We start from the raw sequence: 24,339 nt of genomic DNA on the forward strand, positions 1-24,339 counted from the left end.
TGAAAAAATGGCTTCAACTAATTTTATACGTAGATCAAAATGCAAATAGGTGTTCCTCAAAAATGCACAATGAAATTTTAGTTTAATCACATATAATTTAAATAAAGATACAATATTTAAGGATACGAGTTGTTCACCGAAATTTGATCGAGAGAGAAGGGTGTCCGAAATTCCGAACTCAAGTCAGATATCATTGGACATTGGTATATATGCAAAATTTAAACCTCGTAAACTATCACATTCTCTATTTCCTTTTAAATGTCGCTTTGGCCTCTCATTTTTTTTTTCCCATATTATGTGTTGCTTTTAAATTTCAAGGCACAATTTAACTAGTGAAAAAACTTATTTAACAACACAAAGGGCAATATGGGTATTGACATAAAAATATGGTTGGGTTCGAATTTAATTACTTGTACAAAACAATATATGACACTAAAGAATTGTATTGATGATTAGTTACACCTATATTAATTAATTAATTGTATATTTTAATTAATTAATTGGTTGGTTGTAAGGTATGGATATAGATATATTATTTTACCTAAACCACGTTACATTGGTATAAAATAAATTCAATTTTCCAACGAATTTGCAGTTATAAATATAATATATAATGTTATATGGTTGTGAATTTCTACGTTAGCATGTTACCATGGAGTGGAGCTCTGATTTTGTGGTGGGCCCATCTGCATTTTCTGAGCCATATACAAGAATAATTTATGGATTATTTAAAATACTATGCACCAATGAATTAATCAAAAAAAATCTTTTTGAAAAATGAAATAAATCATAGACAAACTTAAGGGTAGATTAGGAGAAACCCCTGAATTATGATCAAAAACTTACTCACCTATGTAGTATCGATAATTAAAAATACTTCCTCAACTATTGTTTCGTGTAATGGTTACACCCTTACGAAACAATGACTACTAGAATCTTAAAAATTTCATGGAATGTTTAATGGGAATTTTTAGATCTTACCCCAAGTGGGATAAATGTAATATACCCACAAAGAGTAAACCTAACATTTTGTGTTACTTCAGGGGTACACGTAGTTTACTCGTAGTTTGTTCGTTTAATATAAGGGTAATTTAGACCATTCAATCATTTTGTTAGGATTTATAATAATCTTTTAGTTTTAGGGAAGTATTTGTAATAATCAATACCACAGGGGTTTCATAAGTTATTGAATCACTTAGGCTATGTTTGGAAGCATTTTTGTTTTGTTTTCATTGTTTCCCCAAAACAAAATGAGATTTATTACACTTTTCAAATCATTTTCTCAAAACAATTTCAAAAGTTTCTCTCTCCTTCAGACATGATGTGACTGCTACAGTAAAATGATTAGACTGCTATAGTAAAAAATGTCTTCACTAAAAAACAAATGAACATCACTTCATCTTTCAATTTTTTTCTTCAAAAATACTTTTTTCTAACACCTTTAAACATGATTTGATTGCTACAGTGTATTTTGTCTCCTTCCAAAATACAAACAAACATTACTTTCATTCTCAAATTATTTCCCCAAAACATATTTCCTCAAAATGAAATCAAAATAAGATCCAAAACGCTTCCAAACATTGCCTTAATGGTTAGAAACCAAATAAAATAAAGGGAAATGACTGGCGCCCCCTAAGGTAAGGTCAAATTAAGAAAAAATCACTATTGTTTGGGTAATTACAACCATCCCCTAGAATTATGTATTGTCTTACAAGGTACACGTTCACTCTTATAGTGTCAAATTTACCAATTGAAGAAGGAGTTTTTTCGTAAGAAAATACATAGTTGAAGGAGTGAGTTATAATTATCCAAATATGTAGGAGTATTTCGTAATTTGACCATACCTCAAGGATTTGGCCATAATTTGTCCTAAAAAGAAAAAAATAAAAAAATAAAAAAAGAGTAGGTAAGGCGTGGCTTTGCGCAGCCGAAAACCCGGCTTCTTTATCGGCTTTTTTCTACCCCTTTTTCTATTTTTTAATCACCGTACATATCCTCAATAAAGCTATATACACGTCACCCCCATAATTGAATTAAATTAGTCAATTTAAATTTAAAAATATGTTTTATATTCCATCTTTTTATTAGTCGTGATGTCATAAATTTGTGTAATCAGCGCACGTGTAAGTTCGAAAAACATTTTTTGAGTTGTGAGATAAACCTTTTTTCCTCTTTTTTTTTTTTTTTTTTTTTTTTTTTTTCAGTACAAAGTCGCACAAACAAATTAGTGATTAGAGATCGACTTTTATTAAGGCCACGTTCGATTATTGAGTAAATAGTAGATAAAATGTTCAGTTGACAATATTCATATTTATCTCAAATCCGATATAGAGGATAAAACCAACAATTTACTACTATATATTCATATATATATATATATATATATATATATATATATATATATATATATATATATATATATATATATATATATATATATATATATATATATATATATATATATATATATATATATTATAAATATTATACAATAAAATAATAATAAATAATCATTATTACAAAAATAAAATTATTTTATTAATGAACTAATTATTTTTAAAGTTCGAGCCGAGCTCGAGCTCACCGAAGCACATGCGAGTTCAAGCTCAAGTCAGAAAATGCCAACTCGTCAAGCTCGAGATAGAGTACAAATAGACGGAGTTCGACTCGTTCAACCCTACGAATTACGGTAACATATATGTACACAATTATAAGATTTTATGACAAGCATTAAAATGCAATTGAAGTAGTATAATTGAAAACTCCTATATATAAAGTGCTTGACGTACGGCCAAGATTCGATTCCTTTGGGAAAGTAGCATATGATACATTAATCAAGCTCGTTTATTAAATCCATCATTGAAGCGTTCACACGTGGTCAACTCAACAGCGTAGATTGTAGAATTTGGGAAATTCCTCATATTAGTTTGGCTTAATTCCACTTTGCACCCTTGAAATTTATTTATAGCTATTTGCACCCTCAAAACATAATAAATCATGCACAATGCATCCTGAATGAATTTTTAAATGTAATGAATGTAATTTAATATTTTTAGTGGTATTTTTTAGGATGTCAAATGTCAAATCAATTTTTTTTATCGTCAACATATTAAATTATTATTTTTTCACAAAAAAAATATTTTACAGAAAAACAAAAAAGAAAAAAAAAATATCATTCAACCATTTATGTATCAAATTATTTGAAAATTATATTTTCTGTCAAAGATTTCTTTCAAATATTTTCACTAATTACAGTATAAAAATACACCAATCGAATAATTTAGTGAATTTGTTAAAAAAACTTATTTGCTTGCTTTCTCCAGCAGCTAGTTTTTTGAACTTTTAAGATTATTTTGAAAAAAATTACCATATACTGTACAAGAACTTATAAATTCTAAATGTCTTATAAGCTTTTTAACAACTTATAAGTTTAGTCAAACACCCTTTTAATATCTCAACTTTATCTTCAAGCTTTTATAGTCCTTCAAAGCCTCTCCATTCTAATTTTAGTTGATATTTTGGATGTAAATTCTAATTTGTGTCATCTATGTGGATAACTATCACTACAATTTGTTGGATAAAATTTCTAAAATTAATATTATACAAAAAATATTAAAAATAAGCTATACGGGTGGACTAGACCACAATTTGGGTAAGACGGGCCTTCGACGAGCCGTGGGTGGGCCGGATAGCCCGTTTCAACACCACTAACCCCACGCATTAAAGTAAATCCAAACAAAATTCCATTGTATTTAATTTTATTTAATTTTTATAGGTAGTTTACTTGAATAAAAGTGTTCGACTTAATTTAAGAAAAAAAATATTATTTTTTAATAGAATAAACTAATATTGCACGAATCCTTATGGGTAAAAAATAAATATGCGAAAGAAATCATATATGTTTTAGTTTTATCTTTGCAGACAAATAAAGAAAGAAAATAATCGCATTTATGAAATAAAATAAAATAAATAAAGAAGAATTATTAGATAATCATTTAATTAGGACCATATATATAAAATAATAAAACATATAAAATTAAATGTTGCAAGAACATGGATTCAAAGAAAGATACTTGTCATCTCTCAATCTTAGGGTTTGATCTACATGGAACCTGGACCACGTACCCCAACTGCTATCAACATTCTCTTTATTAAAACCATTATTCATTCCTTTTTTTTTTTTTTTGGTTCTATAGTCGAATTAATTAATTCGGATATACTGCCTGAACTTATATATCACATATATATAATAATACTATAGAAATATTGAACATTTTCAATTATTATCTAATTTTATTTGTAAAAAGAGTGTCACACACACACACACTGAGAAAGAAATTGGACCAAACATGGTCTTAATCGCTGGTCATTGTCCAAATTAAATTAGGGTAGTATGGTCAGATAAAGGAAGGACGATGATAGGTCAATGGATGGTCAATGCTCAAGAGTTTGTTGCTGCATTAATGGTCCATGCCTTTTTTTCCCAATTTCCATATTTCATTTATTATTTAATTAAAATAAATAATATATTTTTCCATATTATTTTGAACTTTATGTTATATGCATACTTGCACCCTCGATCCTAGGACCTTGCACCAACTTACCACCTTCGGACCGGAACCAGTTGAGCTACACCCATGCGGGCTGTTATATGCATACTTACGCATATAAGAAAAAAAGGTAATAACAGTGTTTGTAAATTTACTTATTTAACCTCAACGGTCAACGTTGTGAAGCATAGTCAGATTCCTAGAGAGAGAGAGAGAGAGAGGCAGCAGCATATAATAATAATAATATTCTTGAAGAGAGAGAAAGAAGAGAGATGGGAACATTACATACATACATACATACAAACAATGCACACAACCATTTCTCCATTACATGTAGAGAGAGAGAGAGAGAGAGAGTAGAGAGAGAAAGCGTGTCTGGACGGTGTAGTACGTGGAAAAGAGGAGAGCAAAGCGTTTGGTCTGCGCTATCTTCAACAATCCCCCTTTTTTTCTTTTTTCAAAACCTCCGGTCCCTTTCTAAATTACAACTTTCTCTCTCTACCCCCTTTCTTTTCGCCGGATAATATTCTCTCCGGCGCCGCGAATCCCCCAATTTAGAACTCATCAAATTCCTACCACTGGAACAACCAACCCTAATTTACAGTTTCCATTTTCCCAGAAATCGTCTGTTTTAATCAGCTCAGGTGCTTGATTTTGATCGTCGATGGGGCGATTCTCCGCCTGATTATTCGCCGGACGTATGGGACTCCGGTGAGAAATTAGCTTGAAAAATTAGTCCTGGAAGGCTGCACGGTGTATAAGTAGAAGACATGAAGACGCCGACCGCCGGCGCCGGAGCTCAGCAGTCTAACGCCGCGGCCAACGCCGCTGAAGGTCCGTCTCTTTTACCCCACCACCGCTGGCCTACAGATTTATATATGCTAACACACATCTTCACAACATATACACAGAACAAAGTAAATAATTTGTCTGTATTAGAACTGCACCATTGTAAACATCGTCGAATCCCAATTTTTAGGGATTTATTTTGGTTCTCTAATCCCAATAAAATTGATTTATCCCACCTAATGTGTGTGTATATATATAAATCCGAATGGCAGTTGAGAAGAAGAGTATAAACGGCGAGCTATGGCAAGCGTGCGCCGGTCCTCTGGTAAACCTACCGGCGGCTGGGACCCACGTCGTCTATTTCCCTCAGGGCCACAGCGAACAGGTTTTGTTTTTATCTCTCTTCTTCTTCCAATCTTCATTTACTGGTTAGTGAAAGTTGCTAACGTGCGCGGCTACCGTGCGCGGCGCTTACTCTATCAAACCCTACCCACCAGGAGGGGTGTGTCAGTAGTGGCTGACTTGCAGCATAATTTGATCACATGCAAGGATTCCATGATTGTCATCATTATTAATAATTTTATTTAACATTAATAAATGCTTATGAATTATTATTATTTTATATATATATATATATGGTTGATAATGTGAGCTGGTGTATATTATTTAGTATTATTAAATTGGATTGTATATTACGAGATATGAGATTTAAAACTTTGGTTAGTTTTAAATTTTATAAAGTCAGTAAAAAATTAAAAAAAAAATTGAGAAAATACTTAGTGGTCCATGCTAACGTGCGCAGTTGTTGATTGGGTTGGTGGATGGGGATTTTTCCTTTTGCTCTTTTCCCTTTTTCTGGTATTTCTACTTGACCTTATACCATCAAAAAAAAAGAAAAATAATATATATATATATATATATATATATATATATATATATATATATAACTCATTCAACACTTCTTTGTCGAATGCAAATTAATTCACGAAAAATGGGATGTCGGCAGTATTAATTGTACATCTTTATGTTGGAGTAATTGCAATATATCCGGAAATTGAAGTTTTAACTGTAGTTGAATTAAGGTGGTTCTATATTTAATTATGAGCACGTGTAATGATGAAAAAAGCGTCGCGTCTTTTCTCAGTCTTGTTTTAGATCGTACGAGATTTTGGCCGTGTAATAAGAAAAACGAGTCTTTATTCAGTGTATCCTAGTGCATTCAAATTTTGTTGTTTGATATAACTTGTGTCGATTCTTTTCTCTTTTTGTGCTAATACTCGATTTGCAGGTGGCGGCATCCATGAAAAAGGATGTAGATGCTCAAATACCAAATTATCCAAATCTTCCATCGAAACTACTGTGCCTCCTTCACAATGTCACTTTGCATGTAATTGCTCTGTTCAAACCAACAGCTTCCGTTTTACTACATGTTAAGAATGTGAATATATTCATTGTAATAATATTTTTTGATATCTATTAGGCTGATCCAGAAACCGACGAAGTATATGCTCAGATGACGCTCCAACCAGTTCCTTCGGTGAGTTAGACCATATTGCAAGATAAATTGCACGAAAGTATTTGCTTCATTTTTTATTTCTTTACAATAAATAAATGATCCCGTATCATCAATTTGCAGTTTGACAAGGATGCTTTATTGAGGTCGGATTTATCGATGAAAGTAAATAAACCACAAATAGAGTTTTTCTGTAAAACATTGACTGCAAGTGACACTAGCACTCACGGGGGATTTTCTGTGCCTCGTCGTGCTGCAGAAAAGATTTTCCCTTCTCTGGTTAGTAGTAAAATGGAATATTTCGACTCGATAAATTTATTATTTCCGTATCTTAATTTATGAGATTAACCGTTTCTTTTCAGGACTTCACTATGCAACCACCTGCTCAAGAACTCATGGCCCGAGATCTGCATGATAATGCATGGACATTTCGTCATATTTATCGGGGTAACTACATATATGTGTGTGTGTGTGTATATATATATATATATATATATATATATATTGTTGGTTTTTTTTATACGATGCTCAACACTGAATGGCTGCAATTATTTAGGACAACCGAAGCGCCACTTGCTTACAACTGGTTGGAGCCTGTTTGTCAGTGGGAAGAGGTTGTTTGCAGGTGATTCGGTCTTATTTATTAGGTAATGCCGTAATGATGATGGAAGTTTTTATTTTTCCCTTCACGAGGGATTTAATTGCTTGTCGATTAATTACGATATATACATATGTATATCGTAATTAATGGATATAGTTAAATGTTGTCAGAAGTATTTAATAATAATTCTTGCAAAACAGGGATGAAAAGCAGCAGCTTCTGTTGGGTATAAGACGGGCAAATAGACAACCGACGAATTTATCATCTTCTGTTTTGTCGAGCGATAGCATGCATATTGGAGTTCTAGCTGCAGCTGCCCATGCGGCTGCAAATAATAGCCCATTTACCGTGTTTTACAATCCTAGGTTATTGTCTCATCTTTAATCTATTATCTCTTAAATAAACCTGTTATCTGTTCGCTTCCACTTTGCTTCTGTGTTCTCTTATATAAGTTTCGATTTTTTTTGCGCAGGGCTAGTCCATCGGAATTTGTCATCCCTTTGGCCAAGTATTATAAAGCAGTTTGCAGTAACCAAATATCTCTCGGCATGCGTTTCCGCATGATGTTTGAAACCGAAGAATCAGGGACAAGAAGGTAAAGTTTTCAGACACAGTCTATACTATATATTTGTTTTTGAGATACCTACCTTGATGTTCTTGCACTAAAGTACCATGCATTGCAGATATATGGGTACAATAACTGGAATCAGTGACCTAGACTCAGTCAGATGGAAGAACTCTCAGTGGCGCAACTTACAGGTAACTTCAAGAAACACGCTCGTTTTTTTTTTTTTTTAAATGAAAAATACCCTCCATTATATTATAGGAGAAAATATATAAATTGGATCCTCATTTCACATCATGTAAACAGGTTGGCTGGGATGAGTCAACTGCAGGCGAAAGGCGTAACCGTGTCTCGATTTGGGAGATAGAACCTGTAACCGCTCCGTTTTTCATCTGCCCCACCCCTCCTTTCTTCCGTTCTAAACGCCCAAGGCAACCTGGAATGCCAGGTATATATAATAATAAATATACATAGGACCATAGATTATACTACAACATAAGATAAGACTAGTGCATGGTAATAAGATAGGTGTTTCCTCTTTTTGCAGATGATGAGTCTTCTGATTTGGACAACTTATTCAGGAGAACAACGCCGTGGATTGGAGATGATTTCGGTGTAAAAGATCCGCAAGCAGCTTTGCCAGGCCTCAGCTTAGTACAGTGGATGAACATGCAGCAAAACCCTTCTCTAGCTAACTCAATGCAACAGCAGCAACAACCGAGCTATATGAATATGAGTTCATCATTGCCCGGTTCTGTTCTTCAAAACTTTGGCGGTGCGGGTCAAATGGGATTATTGCCCGCAACCCAAATTCCTCAACAGTTCAACGCCCAGAGACCGACCCTACCCGGACAAAATCTTGACCCGTTAAGCTCGATTGTACAGCCGCAGCCACAGCCACAGCCACATCAGCAGCTGACAGATGGTACTCAGCCAAGACAGAATTCGATCAGTCAAATGTTACCTACAACAAGCCAAGTTCAGTCCCAGATGATGTTGCCTTCACAGAATCATGTTCAAACTCAGACCGGAGTGCCACATCAGCAACAATCCCTTCTTAACCATCAATTCCAAAGAAATCTCTCACAAAGTCTGCCACATCAGCAGCAGATTATGAGCAACTCCCAACAGCAAAATCCAATGCATTCCCAGCCGTTGGACCACGTTAACCAACAGTTACTGCACGCATCGGATAATAACCAAATGCAGATTCAATTTCTTCAGAAGCTTCATCAACAACAACAACAACAACAGCAACAACAACAGCAATCACTCTTAGCACAGCCTTCACAAGTGATGCAATTCCAAGATCACCACCAAAAGCAGCAGCTTTTAGACGTGGGACCGAATAATTTCTCCAGTAGGTCTGTATCAACAACAAGCCAAACATTGGATTCATCTCAAGCAGCAACATCGTCAAGTATGGTCCCACAATCCCGTGTTATTAGCCTTCAGCAGATGGTGATGAGTCAGAGCAACAATAGCCAACAAACCAATCTTCGGTTCGCCCCGCCACCTCAGCAGCAGCAGCAGCAGCCGAAATTTCAGTCAGAATTGCCTGGACATTTTACAGCTGGTGGTGGGGTCCACTCTGCCGTCACCGATGATGTTCCGTCTTGTTCGACCTCACCATCCACAAACAACTGTTCGAACGCTGTCCAGACAGTGATGATGAACAGCAGAAATCACCGTAGTGAGATTACTCATCGCTCTTCTGCCCCTTTGTTAGTAAATCCAAGTGGCTTAGAAACTATTATGCCTTGTAGTGGTAATAACATAGTTAAAGAGTTATTACAGCAAAAAGCTGATGTTAAGCCCTCGTTGAACATATCCAAGAACCAGAACCAAGGGTTTTTTCCATCACCAACGTACATGAACAATAATACAACCGGGCCCCACATGGATTATCTGGACAGCTCATCTTCTGCGACATCGGTTCTTTCTCAGAACGATGTCCAAATACCTCCAAGCAACAACAATAATTCAATGTCTTTCAATTCTCAGTCGATTTTGTTCAGAGATGCAAGCAATGATGGGGAAGTACAATGTGGCGATGCGAGGAGCAACATGCCCTTCGGAGCCAACATCATGGACAGCAACAATCAGTTGGGGATTCCAATGATCCCCGAAACATTGATCACGAAAAACATGGTGGGGCCCGCTGGAGGGCCCGGTTTGCTTTCCAGCTACGAAAGCCCCAAGGAAGCTCAACCGGAGCTCTCGTCTTCAATGGTTTCGCAGTCGTTTGGAGTTCCGGATATGGCCTTCAATTCCATCGATACTTCCACGATGAATGACGGCAGCTTCATGAATAGGGGTGCATGGGTCCCACCGCAGATACCTAGATTGCGAACGTACACAAAGGTTGTTTTTTTTTTCTTTCTAATGTATGTAAGTTCTAGTCATCTATAACTTATACTAAAGGTAATCATAGGCTAACTTGGTGAGTGGATTAATTCTTGAAGGTCTACAAAAGGGGAGCTGTTGGAAGGTCGATCGACATTGCTCGTTACTCAGGTTATGATGAACTTAAACAAGACTTGGCTCGGAGATTCGGTATAGAGGGACAGCTCGAGGACAGACAGAGAATAGGATGGAAGCTCGTCTATGTGGATCATGAGAATGACGTCTTGCTAGTTGGCGATGATCCGTGGGAGTATGTGTTTTCACACCTTCACTATGTGTCTTTTTTTTAATTGTCTTCCAGAAATTAGAGCCATTCTAATTCAACACTAACAATTTCCACATGTTTTACAGGGAATTCGTGAACTGTGTGCGTTGCATAAAGATTCTATCTCCACAAGAGGTCCAGCAAATGAGCTTGGATGGAGATTTTGGAAACAACGTGCTTCAGAACCAGGATTGCAGTAGCTCCGATAATGGTGTGAATTAGTTGAAAAAAACTCACCGAAAGCTTACATTGCCAGTTACCACTCACTAAAAACGTGGCATCCCTCGACTCTTAATGGCTTACGTTGGCATTATGACCTCAATGCCCAAGAACAAGTCGAAAGTGCTGGTGGTTTTTTCTCAGGCATAGGAGCTGTGTATTATTAGGAAAAGGGAAGAAGGCGATACCGCAATAGAGTCTAGAAATAGATCAGATCTTACGGGATGGGATGTATTTGCTTGTTGAGATGATCTTTCGGATCATTCCTAACTGGCATTGTTTTCCCTACATTTCTCCATCGTTATAAAGCTTGTAGTCTGTATTATTGATATATAGGTTCCAAATTGTATATGCATTTAGATGTTACGGTTCATCTTTTAATATAAATTTTTAGTATTTAATTTAATTTTTTTATATGGATTGAGTAATTTAGTGAACATTGGAAGAAGAGCAGTAATTTTGTAATTAAACCACTAAAAAAAAAGTCAAACTCGAAAGTCAAAGTTCGATTCAACTAGGGAAAATAAGGAGAATGATAACACAGTGAAGGCCAATACAGGGAGAAGCAAAGAGTAAGACTAATAAATCCAGTAGTGAAAATATGACACTCCCTTTTGATTTAAGTGACCATTGGTTCAGGAGCGGCAGCTGACAAAATATCGAGCAGCGAATCATGTGCTTCCATCTCTTCATGCCATAAAGGTAGGGTATCTCCCGGGTAAAATTTCCTACTCGCACCATCTTTGTTGATCTGCAACAATCATTTTCTAAAATCGTCACATTTCTGCAAATACAATGAAATAGGGACTCTACTAAAGTACGAGCACCCTAATATATAAATAATCGAGCTTAAAATTTTAATTCTCCAGCTTAAGAAGGAAGCTTATTCATCACAAGAAAGGAACTCACAGTCACAGTTCGAACAACACCGCCACTGGCACCATCTCGAGCAATGGCAAGAGAGACTGCTTTCACAACTAATTTCTGCAGAATAAGGTCCAAATAAAATTCAAAATTAAGCAATATTTTCGATACAGATAGAGCTATACAAACCAGTATGCAAATCACTTGTGAATTTCCATTATCACTTTTTTAACATATATTGGTGATTTGAGACACAATACACACCTCAGCTTCTTCTTGGGTCATCCCTTCCTTCCATACTTGGTCGAAGAAACCATATAAATATGACGAGCCAGACCCTGAGATACAAGAAATAAATGTCATCCAATGTCCAAATCCGTCAGACTTGCCACATAATTGGCAGCCGCAAACAATGATTCAATAATTGATAATTCGGCAGTTGAAAGGGAAAAGTTGCATCTTATAAACGTTGAACCGTAGAACGAGGAATGCTGATTAAAAGGGATCTTGAAGAAAGTCTAGATAGGAACACAACAAACTCTTGGTTCAAGAATAATTAATCCAGATATTACATAAATAGGTTTCACACCTTCATTAATCATAAAAACTCCTTCGTAAATGGATTAGCTCCTTAGTAAAAAAACAATTCAACGACCTACTCAGCTTTGGTATAAGGTTCAGAGTGATAACTACTCTAGTTTCTTACTATCCTAATTTTCTAATCATACTGTGTATAATACTAGCAAATGATTAGCATTTATGTTACAACATTGCAGAATCAGATTCTTCACGGACTTAACCTAGCTTAAATTAGACTGTTACCAATTCAACAAGGAAAGCAAACATCCAGGAATCCCTGAGATATCTGAAAAGTCATATTAGGTACATAAAAGTAACAAACGAGAAAAGCATACCTCCAATAGTGAAAGGCAGCTCCAAGACAGTTCCTCCAAGAGGTATGCCATAAATTTTACCTCCCTCATACTGATCCCATCCACCAACAATCATGCCAGTTTGCAACATGTTCTGCCAAATAAATATATTAACATGACTATAAAGCAAAACATAAAATATAAAGCTATCTCTCAAAAACTGTTACAACACTATTCCACTTTCATCTTCCTTCTGCTCTTGTAGTACTATATTACCTGACGTATTTCACATTTATATGATTAAGAACAGCTCCTTAGTATCACTTTCATCAAATATAATATCAATTACTTCCTTCTGCTCTAATAGTACTAGATTAACCAACATATTTCAGATATATTTCTATTCCAATTGGAAGAATGTTACTGAATTTTGAATGGACTAAAACCGAAGGAATAATGGGTTCGTTAAGAAACTTTAACTGATCTTTCTTAGTGTTCTTCTGATACTTCAGTAACCAACATAATTCAAATTCATTTATATTCTCATACTAAGATTTTATCTAATTCTCAGTGATCTAACCAAATGTTTATTTTGGCATGGCATATTTGCATGTGAACAAATAATTGAGCAAGACAAACTGAACGAAATCTGAAGTATTAGTTTTTATAATATGCTTATCAAAAGTAAGCATAATTCTTCAAGAAACATTTTATTGGATATTGTCTTTAAAGTGACAAATAAGAGACGTGCACGTATATTTTCAAAAACTTTTCTAAAGAGTATGATGAAAGGTTTACATTTATATTCTTACCAATAAAATACGTAATAATTGATAAATAAAAACTTATGTAAACTATAGATCGCAACAATTTCTGGCTTCCGCGACATGTGTCTTTAAGACCAATAATTTTGTGACTTGAAGATAAGAGAATAGTAACAAACCTTGTTGTTGTAAGCTACTAATCTAACAAGATTTGCAGCAACTTTTACAGTCGAAGGCTGCCCAAGCTGAATCCTGAATCACCGAGCAAATTAGAAGAGTTACATTCTATTAGCATTTAGCACTTTTGAGAATCCCTAACTCAACGAGAGGTGCAATCCATTTATTGAACCCAATCTACCAATAAATCAGCTTCTGGTATATTACTAGAAGGGACATAATATATTAGCCATAAAATTAGCACATCTATTTCAATCAGATAATTTAAAAACTATAGTAACTTCTCTTAAATTTGCATCTTTTTATATCTTTACACTCTAAATAAACAAAATTAGGTGTTGGGGATCAAACAGCATATATCAGATCTGAGTATATAAAGAGCAGCAGAGTCAAACTGGGATCTATTAGCTCCATACAGCTCTAAAGTGCTTGATTTTAGTCAGTTCTAGAGTAATATACATTGCAATGTTCTGGAAATAATAAAGCAATAAATTCCTTTTCTAGCACAAGAATGAAGAATTATACACTCAACTTTAGCCTTATAAGCAGACATTAAGTAACAAAAGTGCTCAACAAAATAATGAAGTCATGTTGTATCAAAGAAACAATCTAACGAATTGCTCATATACATTCTCCAATGCCCTTGATACATAAACTGCTCACCAACCTTTTCTTCTTATCTTAATTCTTAACTCAGCCTGGAATAAGTATAAATCTCACCCAGCATTTTCATTAGGTGGTCTTTCCAGGATTTAATTAAGTGGTTTTTCCTCTATATACCAAAAGACACAAGAAAACATGTAGGATTTGTACAGATTTATCACATTGCACAACAGCATATAGACAATAAAGCAAGTTAATGGAGACTTACGTGTGTTGATGGAGATAGTAGCGAACATAATCTGAAACAATCTGGGAATCTGCTGCCTGGTCCAAAAAACAAGCCAGGACTTGTAATTCAACTTATCATGCATGAAATTTATCATACTATGTAGTGTGTACTATAAACCCAAACCAGGAAATTTGATGTGGGGAATTGGGACGGTTATTCACCAACAACACACAAATTGATAAAAGAAAATGTCCAACCCATTAAAAAGGCACTAAAAATGCTTCGATGCCAATAATAGAAAACAAGTTCAGCGCCAAAGGGACAAATCCAAGGGAAGTAGGAGCGAGAGCATGCAGAATAGAAGCTATGGCAGGACCAAGGGACAGTCGATTACAACATTAAGCTATGCACAAAAGCTGCAAATAAAGCAACTCTGATTAAAGTATGACCCCGTCCCTGGAAAATTTTCTGAATGAAACTAAGTGAGTAGGTGTTACTTCTAGCAAGCAAAAATCTTACCTAAAGTTCCCTTCCCCGTGTACTCTTAAGCACATGAACATTTTACATCAAACTTGAGAGAAAAACATAAAGATTAAATCAATCATAATTAAACACGGACCACCATCAACGATATTTCAAAATTTTCTAACTAAAAATATCTGTCCAGCTTTTTTCCCTCAATATTATTTTCTAATTCAAAAAGTAGACACTCAATTCAGTAAATCAACAAGAGAAATATATCAAATTCTAAACAGTCTGCAAAATAAGAAACTAAAACCCTAACAAGGGGAAAAGCATCCCAATGAACATGAGGGGCGAAACCCTATCACCGCCAGAAACAAAACATTGAAAGGAAAAAAAGTTCTTACCGAGCCAGAGCGGCAGATGTACACATTATCAGTCAACTGAGTGATCTTATCAGAAGCCCTATTCGCCACATACATTCCTACAATATATACTTGCTTCAAAATCTCGATACAGAAAGGAAAAACGGAAGTTTAACGGAAATAAATTAGCTAAATAATTTCCGGCCAAAACTAAAAATACCGGTGCTGGTGCGAGAATCGGCCCCCAGAACAACGCCGCCGTTGTAGGTGACGCCGATGATGGTGGTCCCCATTGAGTGCGGAGCGTTAAGATCGCTAGAAATCGAGTCCATGATGCTTAGCGTAGAGATTGATCGATTGAGCTTGAACAAAAATGCAGAGAATTCAATCCCCAATAAACTAGGGCCAAAAAACGAACCAGAAAATAATAAAAAGGAAGTTTCGTGCAGCTAAAGCTTAAAAGAAGCACTGGTTATGTATGCAAGAGTTGGGGAAACAAATTGGCCCCTGAATTTTGAATAATTGTTTATTGGACCCCATTAAAAGTTCAACACTGAAAAATGGTCCTTTCAAGTTTCGAGTAACCCTTTTATCTTTTTTTTTTCTTTTTTTTTTTTTTTTTTATGTACGTCTAAAAATATTGTGAAAATTGTATTTTGGAAGACAAATTATATTTGAAAAAATATGAATTATATTCGAATCGAGTTAAAATTTACTTATTAAATCCGGTCAAAAAAATTAATTTACTAATTAGTTTGAAAAATTAAGTAATTTTTTTAAAGTTTTTAATGTAGTAGTCAAATTATATTTGAAAAATATATAAACTTTCGAACACTTAAGAAAAGTCGCCCACTCGAATAGGATTTGTTCGACCCTATGTTACGTGGTAATTTGAGCAAGAAAACATAGTTTGAGAATTAAGAAGAAATCGAGAGATATGAATTAAGATAATTAGAATTAGGAGAAGAATTAGAGAAGATAGAATAAGAATCGAGGAGATAAAAGACAAGAGAATATTGATTTCAATAATTTGCATATCCCGTTACTTTGCCAATTACCACATGTATTTATAATACTCACAAATAACTACCACACCACTAACTCATTAATTAACCAAATTACCCCACTAATTAGCCCACTAACTAAAATGCTTGCATGATAATTTACGCACACATAGAAAATAATTATATTTGACTAATTCTATTAAATTAAATAATAAAACATATCACCCTACACCCGATGATAAACACCGGGTGGGTCTTCTGCTGCCACTGTGTATCTTTTTTGTATTTTATAATATATTTCCGCTAGGGTTTACCTTTAGGGGTTTTAGAAAAAAAAAAAAAAAAAAAGAACACGTGGCAGCAGAAGACCCACCCGGTGTTTATCACCGGGTGTAGGGTCGAAGGAACCCTCGAATAGATATTAAAATATTTCTTAGAGTAAATTACAACCAGGTGTGGTCAAATTACGAAAATTCCCCTCTTGTTTGGGTAATTACAACCATCCCTCAACTGTAAATTTTTTTACATGTCCATCTTTACTGTTTCAAATTTAGTGGAATCTTCTAAATTATATGCAATATTATCATTTTTGTACCCATTTTATCCCATTCGAGTTCCACATTTTGGAAATGAGATGTGTTTTTTAACTTGTATATATCAGATTTTAGTGCATCAGAAACTATATTTTTACACAAAACGAGTACAAACTAGACCACATTCTACGAAATCTAGATAATTATGTTGAATTTGACACCATAAGGGTGGAAGCGTAAGAAGATTCGTAGTTGGGGAGTAGATGTAATTATCCAAATAAAATGTGTTTTGTCGTAATTTGACCATATCTCAGGGGTTTGTAATTTACCCTATTTCTTATTAATTCCGGACAAAAATTACTCGAGCTAGTATACTCATCCAATAAATATTTGTGTGTAATTTCGTAAGCTATTTCACGAAAATGAAATTTAGCCACTGCATTTCGAGCGGCTGCACAAAATGAATTCATCATTTTTAACAATCGAACAAATAGTTCGTCTATATCATCGTTATCAAAAGTTAAGATGATGGAAAAAAATCCAGCAAAACCGAAACGGGATTCATATAATATCACGATTTCCCTCGTCACAATCACTTGTGTTGTACAATATAGATTTGAGGACTAGTACATATTTCTTTAAGTGGGCTAATTAATAGCAAAGAACTATCACCTATCTAATCTCTGGAACAACAATGGCAAACAACAAGATTTACTTGAAGAAGCAGCTAACACTTTAGAGATACAACGAATTCGCAAACATTATTCCGCGACGAAGGCTTTCAGTAGCTGCTCCAAACTTTTCCTCTAAATCAGCTTCTCCAACTGCATGAGCAGCAGCTTTCAACTGGAAAAAAATATCAGTAGACGCATCATGAATATCGTGTCGGAAAATATATATACAGAATCTTCTACTGCTATAACAAATTGGCGTAGTTCACATATATTACAACGATGCAATTTCTCTGTCGTTGTATATAATGCTTTTATAACTTCTGAATAGTAGTAAAAGGATTACCTGGTTTAAAAATTCATCGAGCCTTCTAGCTAGCCGAATGATGCTACCTTCAAAAATATCGGTCATCTGGATAACATCGGCAAAAGACGCTCCCTGTAGCACAAATTAAGGGGATGAATGAAATAACCAATACGATCAACAGCTATAATGTAAATAAATTTTGAGCCATGAACTTACCTTTGACCAACAGTAAATCACATCCATCAAGTACGGTCTAATTGATGCTTCAACATATTCATCCACATTTATTTCGAGCTTACACTCGCGTTGTATCTGCAACAATAATAATATTTTCCAGTTGTCATTTTACCATATGCTTGAAAATATATATGTTCGCCTTTTGGGCAAAAAATGAATCGGGAAAAACGGATATCAGATACCTCTGCTATTTTTCTCGCACTTTCTTGAAGCTGTTGCAATGGTTTGGCAAGTTCGGCTCTCAAATGTATCTGCTCACCCGATCTGTCTCCAGGGATAAAGCAACTTGCCAGAGCTGCGACTTGATGGTGATCGAGATCATTGAAGGTACCTGTTTACATAATTTGCAGAATTCCGTAATGAAAATGTCTAATTAAAGCGCAGAAAAGAAGAATTGCTCCCTGTCCTTGAAAAATATGAGTAGACATGAATTTTTACATCACACAAATGTAGGGCTCACCATTGAACATCAATTCTGTGACGAGAAGCTCATCTCCAGTATCTATTAGGCAGGCAGCCCGCCCCTTTAACTGAACAACACCATCCCCATCAATATGGCCGAGTCTCTTGAGAACCCGTGACCGATTCTTAAGTTCATCACGAAATTTTTGAAGCTGAAAATAATTCAGGAGGCATGTACCCAATTAGAAACACATAAATCTTATTCTTAAATCCAATATGAAACCGAAGTAATAGAGGAGATAGCAATTTATATAACACTACAGACCAGGAGAAGATGTTAATAAAAAAGAAGTGTAGGCCGATACGAAAAATATGCTTTCAATATAAATTGAAAAAGGAGAGCTTTAGAGAATCAGGCTACGGCAATCCATAAGTCAAAATAAACATAAAAGTAAGTGCACTTATCATACTTTTAGATCAAAGAGCTAGTGCATGCAAGTGTAAGGCATGAGCCATGTGGTGACACCACGAGAGGAATACCTGAGAATCACGCATCTTTGACTTTAGTTGTTGAATTTCATGGTTGACTTCAGCTTTTCTCTGGAAACTTTTAATCTGATTATCATCCTGAGACTGCAAAACGTTGATGTGAGTTACAAAAGTATCAGATAAGTATCTACTGCAAGTGCTGGTTCGCATCCTTTAAGGAATACCAGTTAATCTTTGTTGTGTTGGATAAGTAGGAAAAGCAGCAAAACGACACCAGATGGTAGAGAGGAACAGCTATTGGGAATATACCTTATGTAGTGGGTGAGAAAACAATTTTTGTTCAAGTTCCTCCGTTTGGTCCGCCAACTTAACGAATTCTGGATCATCAATTCCCATATCCTGAGAGAATTCACATGTATAGTAAATAAATTTCCGTATGTGTAGTAAATATGCCGAGACCTGTTAATGACTTAAACCTAACATTTTTTTAGGATATCGGAAACATGAAATTCTTTAAGACGCGGATAAAAATCATCATCTACAAGGATATTACATGGACAAAATAAAATACATGTAGCACATTTTCTTAAAAATCAATAATTATACAAGCATATTGATTCTTTCTGCAAATCAACTTTTGCATTGCAACGGTATATGCATACAGTTCAAGTCATTAAAGAGGGGGCTATCCTTTGATAGTAGGCATAGAAGTTCAAAGCAAAACAATCAGCAAGATATTTGAGCAATTCATAGTGCACAATAGTGTTAACCAATAAAGCAGCACAATGGTAACAATTTCAAACCTTCACTGGATCAAGCTTTGGAAGACCTTGAGGAAAGCGTTTTTCAAGCTCCTGCACAGCTAGGAGAATGCTTTGTCGAGCTTCAATTGGCCGCAAGTCATTAGGAACAGATATTTTGAGCTTACTAAGTGCAGAAAGAAGAGGCAACTGAACAGGAACCTGAGACAAATAAAGACAAGTGCATGGCTTTCAAAGTGGACCAATTTTACTGTACATGCTAGCTACAAAAGTGAAGCGTGTATAGCAATTTTCTGTCACGACATTTTCCCCAGGAGAAGGTTATCGACTCACCACATGCATTTCACCCTTCTCTCCAGGACTTGGAGGACAAGGTTTTGGCTGAGAACCATTTTCACTTGATCCTAGAGAGCAGTGAAGCAGAGCGTCCACAATGTAACTATTACCACGTGAAGAAGCCATTGAAGCTGGCAAAGAACTTGATGGAGCTGGAGGTTTTTTCACCACATTGACTACGACTCCCCAACCCCAATCTGTTCCACCTTCCCTGACCTTAACCTGCAATTTCACAGAAGGGGCACAGACCCAGAGTTCAAAATAGAACCAAATAAATATATTCAGTGCATAAGCGAAGCTGTAAGAGTAAACTCAACGCAACCAGTATATAAAGTGTCATATCAAACATCACAAACAATAAGCAAGGGAAAAGAGAGGTGTGAATGAGGCAAAAACAAGGATGAACTAACAGGCAGTCTGAGCAAATTAGAGGTCATAAGAAAATTTAAATGCATGAATTCAATCCATTTGCAGAATAATGTGGGCAAACAGTTACTGAATGAGCGAAGGCAAAACGTGAAAAAGAAATATAAAAAAATAGTGAAGAACAAGACAAACAACAGTTAAAAAGATGGATCATGCAACCAATCAGAGGCAGTAAATGAACAGAAAGTACACGACATATGCTAGTCTACGTCATTTAATATAGGTAAACACCTATCATGGTACATACCAGCCTACCAGGTTGAAGGAAAGAGAGAACTCTTTCAGGCTGCGTTATCTCTGCCATCATTTTCTTTTCAAGTTGGGCCATTTCAAGCTTTAGTCTATGATATTCAGTAACCTGGGCCTGGCAGCAGAAACATGGGGGTTTAGTTTTTTTCTTATGAACTTAAACAAAACATTCCAAGCTTACAAAGAAAAGAGAAACTCCACCTCTCCAGAAGCATCAAGGACAGCAGCTTCCTCTTCAAGCTCTGAGACTTTCCTCCCCATGTCCGGTAAAGTCTAAAGAAGCAGAAATTGCATGAGTAGTCATTTTATTTAATTTATAATCATAAGCGAAATTCAGTTTTTAGATAAAACCTTCTCATATTGGAACTGGTGGAAGGAATGTCTGATAACATGCTCAGCAGTAAATTGTCCCTCAGCACGGCTCATTAAATTCAGAATTGAGTAGTAGCTTAAACGGAAAGTACTGACCAGAGGTGCTGGTCTACCCAAAACCATGTCTTTAAGGGTATTCATCTCCATCTGGTGTCAGAATGGAAAAGGTAAAAGATCGGTCAGATCATTAATACACATTACTGAATATACTCAGAATTGCCCATTTCACTAACTCTCGATTGGAAAGACTACATCAGATTTGAAATGCAAGTAGACAGAACAATAGAAAAAAAAAATCTCTATAAACATCACTTAAGAGGGAATTTAATTCTGAAAATTAAATTGTTCCTCATATAAACCAAGATAACATGGACCTTACTTTATCATCAATCATTATAATGCAAATACCCCGATCATCTTTACCACGGCGTCCAGCTCTGCCACTCATCTACAAGACAAGCATATTTGTCAACAGGCATATAAGGATCGCATATCTAATACACACGTCTTATTAAAAATTAAACTACTCACCTGAATATACTCACCAGAACCAATATAACGATGACTATCACCATCCCACTTTTTGACACTCGTGAAAACAACAGTTTTTGCAGGCATGTTCAACCCCATGGCAAACTGTCACACATGGAAGTTAATAAGTCAAGGGCAAAATAAAAACTAATAAAGAAAAAGGTCGCATGATATCTGTATACATAACAAGTTGGCAGTTGATGCAGAATATGATATATCATATATGATAGTGATTTATGATTGATAAGAGTATTAGATTGAACAGAAAAGACAACTACATCAGAACAATATCAGAAAACAAACTGCTAAGATATAATAATACCGTCTCTGTTGCAAACAGAGCCTTAACCAGTCCTTCTTGAAAGAGAAGTTCCACAAGTTCTTTGATTATAGGAAGCAAGCCAGAATGGTGAACAGCAATGCCTCGCTGAAGCAATGGTAACATTAATTCAATTGCTGGCAAGTTTCTATCTTCCTCATTCAAGCATAGGATTCCATTTTTAAACACTTGCTCCACAATGTCTTTCTCCTCTTGGGTATTGAAATCAAGCTTGGACATCGACATGGCATGTTGTTCACACTCTCTTCTGCTAAAACTAAAAATTATGACTGGCTGGAATTTTCGTTCCATTATCATCTGCAAAATCAACACTGAATATCAGAACTTTGAAACCCTTATTGAGCACAGGTAATTCAAGGTGAAGTACATCACAGAGAATGACCACAACAAGGAAATCCAAAACAAAAACAAAAGGCAAAAGGTTTGCTAAAACGATGAATATAGATAAGTCAATAACTGGAAATCAAACAGAAAATGGCAGTTCTGATGCTGAGTACCTCACCTTGACAATTTTGTATATGTCAGAACCAGCAGAAGCATTTCCGCCTTTTGCAATTCTGCCACCAGACTTAGAATTTGCACTCTTATTCCCATTATTACTCGTATTTTTCTTTGTAAAAGTATCCTGAAGTTTGGAAAAGTTGTCCTCCTTAAACTGCTCATTCTCATCAACTACAAGATACAAACCAGACCCACCCATAGGGAACATGTAGTGTTGCAGTGGCGTGGGCCTAAAATCTGTATAGACTACATGACATGGCTGTTTATGTATATTGCATATCCATTCAGCAAATTCAGTGGCATTCGACATTGTTGCTGAAAGAAAAACCATCTTAATGGCAGGAGGCAAGAAGATAATACTTTCTTCCCAAACAACACCTCTTTCACGGTCCTTCATGTAATGTATCTCATCAAATATGACCCAAGCAACTTCCTTCAACACCTCCGAACCCCTATAAAGCATTCCTCTGAGAATCTCGGTGGTCATTACCAAACAACTTGCATTAGGGGAAAGTGTCACATCCCCTGTCATCAAGCCAACATCTGAAAACTCCTGGCTCAACTCTCTGTATTTCTGATTGCTCAGAGCCTTTAATGGAGAAGTATATATGACCCTCTGTTTATCTCTAAAAGACATGGCAATGGCATATTCAGCCACTGCAGTTTTTCCAGCTGAAGTGTGTGCTGAAACTAAAACAGACTCATTTCTTTCCAAACAAGACACAGAAACCTCCTGAAAGGGATCGAGCTTAAATTGGTAGGTTTTTGCTCTTTCCCCATTATAAACAGGGTCTGCTAGGGTACCGTGAATTAATTCATCCTTGTTTGAGTCGTATCCACTTGGAACGGCCACCTCGTGCACACATGTCCGAGCTAAGGTACGCCTCTTAGAGCCAGAATCTTGAACAGGAACATCATGTTTGTTCTCTGAATTCTCTTCCAGTTGTTTCCGTTTCAGAGGAGTAGTATACTCGTCCATCGACAGTCCCTTGCAATCTAATCCCCTTGCTCAAGATTCCAAATTCTGGGTCCCCCAAATTATACTAGAATTCCCTGTAATCTGTAATAAAGCAGCATGGAGAAAAATGATTAAATGTTAATTCATGACCAAACAGCTCCTCCATTTCCTTCAATTCCTTTTTCACCTAAAACCTACATTTAATCTCATACATGCTGCAGAAAAATGAGATTAAACGCAAAAGTTGCATAAAAATAAAAAAAATCAAAAAATCAAAAATTGCAACCACGGAATACCATTTATCCACAGAATTAAACGATAGTGATTGAGAGATAATTCAATTCGATGAAAAATGCACATAAAGCTCTAAAAATTCCACTTCTGCCGCTAAATGGAGAACGCAAAAGAGTACCCACAGTATCCAGCTTGGTATGAACAGATGAAAAACCCTAAATCGACCAAAATGTAGAGCAACTTAAAAGTTTCCAGCAGAAATACATGCAGTTCTAATGATTATCATATGCGTGCAATGGAAAATCGAAGTTAGAAGAAAGCTTACCAGGAGAGCCAAGCACTTAGCAACTGTTGGTTGGTGAAAATGGTTAAACCCTAATTTGGCTCCGAATTTTGAAAAAAATGTTCGTTTTTGAAGCGGTACCCGGAGAGAACATGGGCCTACTTGAATTGTATGTAGTGTAGTTTCCTAAACGGGTACGGACTGTGTTTATGGAATCCGATTAACTACTCGAATCCAAATATGGTTATAATTATTTAAATTTGACTTTTTTTCATTCAAACTTTTTTATTTTATTTTTGCTATATATATATATAGATGGGAAAAGGAAAATTGTCTCAAAAGTAGATAGCATAAACGATACAACCATCGCCGTACTCAAACATGCATGTCGCCGAAAAGTGCCAAGATGCATTCAGTGCGATAATACAACCAAAAGAGATAGAAGAGAAAATATTAGAAAG

At 35.6% G+C, this 24,339-nt stretch overlaps 3 protein-coding genes across 3 annotated transcripts; 1 reads left to right on the forward strand and 2 right to left on the reverse strand.

The window, feature by feature from the left end:
* Positions 1-4,701: 4,701 nt before the first annotated feature.
* LOC105970797 (auxin response factor 19-like) lies at positions 4,702-11,309 on the forward strand. The gene is made up of 14 exons (XM_088824826.1): positions 4,702-5,384; positions 5,612-5,724; positions 6,628-6,726; positions 6,820-6,876; positions 6,976-7,131; positions 7,215-7,299; positions 7,409-7,499; positions 7,654-7,818; positions 7,926-8,048; positions 8,137-8,212; positions 8,325-8,466; positions 8,566-10,382; positions 10,484-10,674; positions 10,776-11,309. The coding sequence occupies exons 1-14, from the start codon at positions 5,321-5,323 to the stop codon at positions 10,909-10,911; spliced, it is 3,315 nt and encodes a 1,104-aa protein (XP_088680952.1). The 5' UTR covers positions 4,702-5,320; the 3' UTR covers positions 10,912-11,309.
* Positions 11,310-11,365: 56 nt separating this feature from the next.
* On the reverse strand, positions 11,366-15,888 carry LOC105970914 (proteasome subunit beta type-6). The gene is made up of 8 exons (XM_012995733.2): positions 15,465-15,888; positions 15,287-15,363; positions 14,457-14,512; positions 13,588-13,660; positions 12,687-12,798; positions 12,037-12,110; positions 11,818-11,892; positions 11,366-11,659 (listed from the first exon to the last, which is right to left on the reverse strand). Exons 1-8 carry the CDS (start codon positions 15,574-15,576, stop codon positions 11,528-11,530), a joined length of 711 nt encoding a protein of 236 aa, XP_012851187.1. The 5' UTR covers positions 15,577-15,888; the 3' UTR covers positions 11,366-11,527.
* Positions 15,889-17,327: 1,439 nt separating this feature from the next.
* Positions 17,328-24,108, reverse strand: HEN2 (RNA helicase, ATP-dependent, SK12/DOB1 protein). Its single transcript, XM_012995793.2, has 17 exons — positions 23,921-24,108; positions 22,405-23,463; positions 21,885-22,199; positions 21,563-21,667; positions 21,411-21,479; positions 21,011-21,178; positions 20,861-20,932; positions 20,658-20,774; positions 19,982-20,206; positions 19,691-19,849; positions 19,197-19,286; positions 18,939-19,031; positions 18,457-18,610; positions 18,179-18,327; positions 17,976-18,071; positions 17,799-17,891; positions 17,328-17,627 (listed from the first exon to the last, which is right to left on the reverse strand). Exons 2-17 carry the CDS (start codon positions 23,380-23,382, stop codon positions 17,517-17,519), a joined length of 2,994 nt encoding a protein of 997 aa, XP_012851247.1. The 5' UTR covers positions 23,383-23,463; positions 23,921-24,108; the 3' UTR covers positions 17,328-17,516.
* Between the last annotated feature and the right edge of the window lie 231 nt (positions 24,109-24,339).

Source organism: Erythranthe guttata, chromosome 10 (assembly GCF_056151865.1).
Source record: "Erythranthe guttata isolate IM_541 chromosome 10, IM_541, whole genome shotgun sequence".
NCBI classification, from domain to species: domain Eukaryota; kingdom Viridiplantae; phylum Streptophyta; class Magnoliopsida; order Lamiales; family Phrymaceae; genus Erythranthe; species Erythranthe guttata.